This window comes from Penaeus vannamei, chromosome 5 (assembly GCF_042767895.1).
Source record: "Penaeus vannamei isolate JL-2024 chromosome 5, ASM4276789v1, whole genome shotgun sequence".
In the NCBI taxonomy this organism is placed as follows: Eukaryota; Metazoa; Arthropoda; class Malacostraca; order Decapoda; family Penaeidae; genus Penaeus; species Penaeus vannamei.
In genome coordinates this window covers 21,653,344-21,658,343 of record NC_091553.1, presented here as the reverse complement: position 1 = coordinate 21,658,343, position 5,000 = coordinate 21,653,344, and the positions used below count along the sequence as shown (strand labels likewise).

The 5,000-nt window shown below is 42.5% G+C and overlaps 1 protein-coding gene across 1 annotated transcript in view; it reads right to left on the bottom strand.

Annotated features, from left to right (window-relative positions):
* The window catches only part of LOC113809428 (CD82 antigen), a 43,241-nt gene that overhangs the window by 20,376 nt on the left and 17,865 nt on the right, over window positions 1-5,000 (bottom strand). Inside the window, exon 2 of the mRNA XM_027361023.2 lies at window positions 1,808-1,891. Coding sequence (XP_027216824.2) covers window positions 1,808-1,891 — 84 coding nt within the window. The remainder of the gene's footprint in view (window positions 1-1,807; window positions 1,892-5,000) is intronic.

Genomic DNA, 5,000 nt, shown 5'->3' with positions numbered 1-5,000 from the left:
AGGAGTGAATCCGGATTACTCCAGTCTCTGGTGCCTCAGTAGATGGTCTCTGATACGTCTCAGAAGGATGTGGGCAAGAACCTTGCCTGGTACACTGAGCAGTGTGATGCCTCGGTGATTGCTGCAGTCCCAACGGTCCCCCTTCCCCTTCCAGAGAGGGATGACCACACCCCTCAACAGGTCAGGAGGGATGGAACCGGACTGCCAGATGGCAGCCAGGACAGCATGTAACCCCCGTGCCATAGGTTCACCACCAGCCTTTAACAGTTCAGCTGGTATGCCGCAGATACCAGCTGCTTTACCACTCTTCAGCTTGGAAATCGCCCCCCTAACTTCAGTTAGGGAGGGAGGGTCCTCACTGATAGGTGGATTCGGCAGCGGGATCTCGACACTACCCGCATCCAAGTCATAAATAATTGTATCAAGTAAATATGAAGCACACCCGCAAAACAACATCATAACGTAAACACTGTGTCATCGACGGGTAACAGAGGCCAGTTATATGGCTGCTAAACGTAATGGTTACAATGGCAATTCCAGAGAGAGCGCTGGCACGCGTGGGAAAACATGTTCCCCTTGCGTGTGCGTGTGTTTTTACACTCCGCAGGATCAGGTCCATTGCAAGGGAGTGACTGAGTAGAGGGATGACAGCTGATTAGGTTTATAACAGAAATGCATCTCCTGCTGACGGCATTCATTTTTTACACCTATTCGCCATGCCTTATTATTGATTATGTGGAAACGCAGGAAAGAGACAGGCAAATAGTATTGCCAGACAAACAATTTCATTGAATAGCAATTTACATTAAATAATGTTTGTTTTCTTTAGATCCTTACACCTACATCGTGGTTTGCCTTATCACAAAAAGCAGTTTTAACATCTAAGGCGAAGAGGACAGAACGAAATGTGATGAAACCACGGGCCCGCGGGCGGTTCTATATTTTGTTGCCTCCCTCCCCTCCCTTGGTGGGGGGGGGGGTAATCTAAAATATTTGGAATCATTTGGGGTAATGGAGAACAAACTGGAGTCGAAATCTTAACATACCTATACATGTATATTCATATAGATGTATACTCATACCATCTATACCAAAACATTTCTTCTATATTTTATTTGGTGATGATATACCTGCTTAAGTCTAGTGTTTCGTCACATGCTGTAGGCCTAAATGATTTTTTCTAAATTGACACTGGTATTTCGGATGCATTCTAAAAGAATCACTATTTAACGGCTTATTCTGCAATGATTTACGCCAGTTCTGGTACACCGTTTTCCTGCACGAGATTTCCTAAATGTTCTCATGATGGGGAAATGAATGGGCGTTGTCTGCAGAGGGTGTCATTCCTTTCTGAGTGACTGCACCTCGCCGGCACAACCCTCACCGCCCGCGCGCATCTGGTTTGTTCTCACTTCCGAAGTTTACGCTAAACGTGGAAACTGCAATTTTGGAATGGTACATCTCATGCCCGATACCGTCTACCACTTCTAGGCTTTAAAACTGCTATTCTAAATTAGGGACAATAAAAGCAGATCATGTTTAAGGGTGACACGATCATGTAGCATAAAAGTAACGGTATCTACATTTATCATTCATGATATCTCTCTCTGGCATGAAATATCTATAATATGTTATTTTTCAAGATCATCTACAAGACGTTTTTAGGCTCCTCTTCGCACACTAATTCTTTGTTTCATAATCGATTTCTCTGCGATTGAATATCGAGCTTCTCTGTATTCATGACACTGCCTTTGCGAAGCCTGGACAAGGCGTGCCAGGGTCCGTGGCCCGCACGGGCTCGACCTACCAGGGTTCCGGAGAGGAATCGCGACACGGTGATGGAGGTGGCGAGGACCCACGCCATGTAGCCCAGGATCACGCATCCGACGATCTGAAATGAAACACAAATTAGAAACATGTATCACACGGAGACTTGAAAAATGTTGCCTTTTACACAAAACAAACGTAGAAACGCTGTCTAGAAAATTATTTGGGAAAAAATCGTAGTAGTTTACTCAGGAAAAGTGAAAGTAAGACCACGGCGTGCCTGGTCGGTCGTGAAATTGGGGAAGGAACCTGCGCCGCGCGCACCCCGTCAGCCACACATTATCAGACCTTTAAGAACAACGAATTTATAATACAATGACCCCAACTTCCTCGATGCCCATGACTGCCTTCTTGAGATTTCATACCAATTTACTGATTTAAAAAAATACTCATGTTTGCAAAACGACTAATTGTCTGTCAGGATGAAACTTTCATTGCTCTAGAATAGCTCACTAACGTGTATTTGGACTGTCAGCATCGCTTTCATATGACTTCCTCTGAAGTCACGCATATCTCTGGCACTCAGGCACACGCCCTGCCAGTCCAGGCGCGGCACAGTAGTCCGGCAGGCGGCGTCGTTCGATGGATCCCGTATCAGGAAAATCGGCGCTGAACCAAACGGCAAAATAAAATTACCAATGTCCTTTCAAGTGGACGTGACATTTTATCGTATTAATACATAGTAAATATATAACAAAAAGGTCCTTAGTTAAAACAACAAGGAATAACTGCCATGCCTTCTTGTTCAAATCTAGGCTAATCAGAAAAAAAAATCACAACTGCACTGACGCACGAAGATCCCAGCAAAGATTTTTTTCAAGGCATATGGACTGCGCTCTTGAAGCCAATGTATCCCTAGATTCCAAGGGATATATTGTGTTACCGCTGGATATTTTGGTATCCATTAAGGATTATGTTCATTTATGGGTATGATTGATAGTAATTCCGTTGTAAAAGGCGATGCATTTCATAGCCTTATCAGTTATTAACAGTTCACACGATATTAGGCGCTTAACTCTTGAATTCTCCGATATATTTTCTGGACATCTAAATATCTGAATAACATTCCATTTTCATTTCCTACCACTTTCAGAAATAAAGAATAAATCTAGTTACAAAATCGTATTGTTAATTCACTCCCACACTTCTATTAAAATAATGATAAGAAGAAAAAACACGTCACCTTAACGTTCTATACTTTCCAGCCAAGCGAGTGCATTGGTCCGGGAAGTCATCTTAAAATGTACCGCTAAAAGTTTAAGCAGTCTTCACTTTCAAAACCTCAGACATGTTTGGTTGACGAGATAGTGACAATTGCAACTTAAAGGGAAAGTACGAAAGTACAACAACGCGTGTCTAAAATAAATGAAAATATACTGAAAAAATTGCTCATAATATGCGCGGTTAAACACAATTATCAATAAAGAGTTCGCTTTCACGGTAAGTTGAAACACAGATGGCGTAAAACAGGTATACATAATTATATATTTTTGGCAAATTCATCAAAATAAAAGATATATGCTAATGATAAAAATCAAAACTATGTCAAGCAGGCAGTCATTATCATAAAAACGCGTGAATAAACCTGCAGGTTGTTGAGACGCAGTCCTCCCTTCGAGTGGTGCTGTCAAGTCACCAAAGAGAAACAAAGGCGGCCAGCGGTCAATCGCCGACAAAGGACAAAGAACGAGGAAGACGAGCCATCGCCGCCGCCGCCCAACAGCTGGCAGTTCGAGGAACACCCGAATGAGCCATTCACGCTCTGCGGTCGAGGCCGCTCGGGAAACAAGACTCCCCTTGCTACTTTCCCTGGCAGATGGCGCCGGGGACCGTCCGGGACCTATAGTGAAATTCCTGATTAATGAAGTCGGTAGATAGGGTAGATTAGAGGGGGGGGGGGTGACTCGCTGCCTGCCTGCGCCCGGCTGGGGCGCACATGGCGCAACTCCTACGCCGGCTTTCTTCATTAGTGTTTTAGGAAATGCTTTTTGTAATGTAAGCCTTTTGCTTTTTGGTCTTAAGATCGGTTCTTCGAGCTCTCAAACCAAAGTATATGAACTAGTATGAAATGATTACTTGTACACATTTGATATTAAAATGAAATGGCGAATTATAGGATGTGTTTTCCAGTGTTCACTAGTATGTGTACAGAAGTAATGAAGACAATTTTCGTAGGGAACAAGTAAATTCATGTGTTGGGCCAAAAGTGAATAGTCACGTTCGTCTAATAAGACATTTCCCTCTGCGGCCTCATGCTCATGACTGCTTTCATCGAAGAATTTACACGTAGAAATGCTCCATCAAAATGAGGATGAACGTGGACCCCCACTCTACGCCCCTTGGCTTCGGCTCAGCGTTTCCACTTTATATAAGTGCACAATAACGGTAATTTCTAAGCATCGACTAGCAATTTCCCTGCAGTGCATGTAGCCTCTCTAATGCACTGGTCAATTTGTTTTTCTCCGATTTGCCTTCCATCCATAGAGGTCTTAAATGCGAATGTCATTATCAGAGATAAATAAAAATTAAAAGAATACAGACCATCCTATTCCTCGCGTCTTTGACTTTTCAGGAAATAATGCGAGCAAGCAAACTGAAGTAAAACCAATAGTTAGCCAGCAGACCAATCGCCTGGTTAAAACGCTTACAAAAAGCTCAGCAAATTGTCTGAAGTGGGGCAAGCAGGTCATGCACGCTTAGGAAACCATTCGTACGACTTGAACATTACACATAAAATGTCTAAAAGTCTGTCTCGCCTCAGCTGTAAGACAAAAATGTATATACGTTCTTTTATGAAACCTATATTCACAAAAATCATTGCACTTACAAATCACGTAATATCAACACACAATAGAATGGGTTCAGAGAAGGCGGCACATGAAACACCTTCCGAATTCAATACAATATAACCAGGCGTTATATCTTTGTAGCCATGGTCTTTGTCTTGGCACCGTGATACACGAATTATATATTTGCAATACGTAATTCTTACATAGTGTGATTTCGCAATAGCTAAACAGATGCCAATAATGGGCACACTCCTATACAACGAGCATGAGTTGCAAAAATAAAGAAACGTCATCTCTTGCAACTGTGACCATTGAGCTGAGTTTGTTGCAGTTTAAATCTATAAGGAAATGTTTTCTAACTCTCTCTTATGTATTTATATCTTA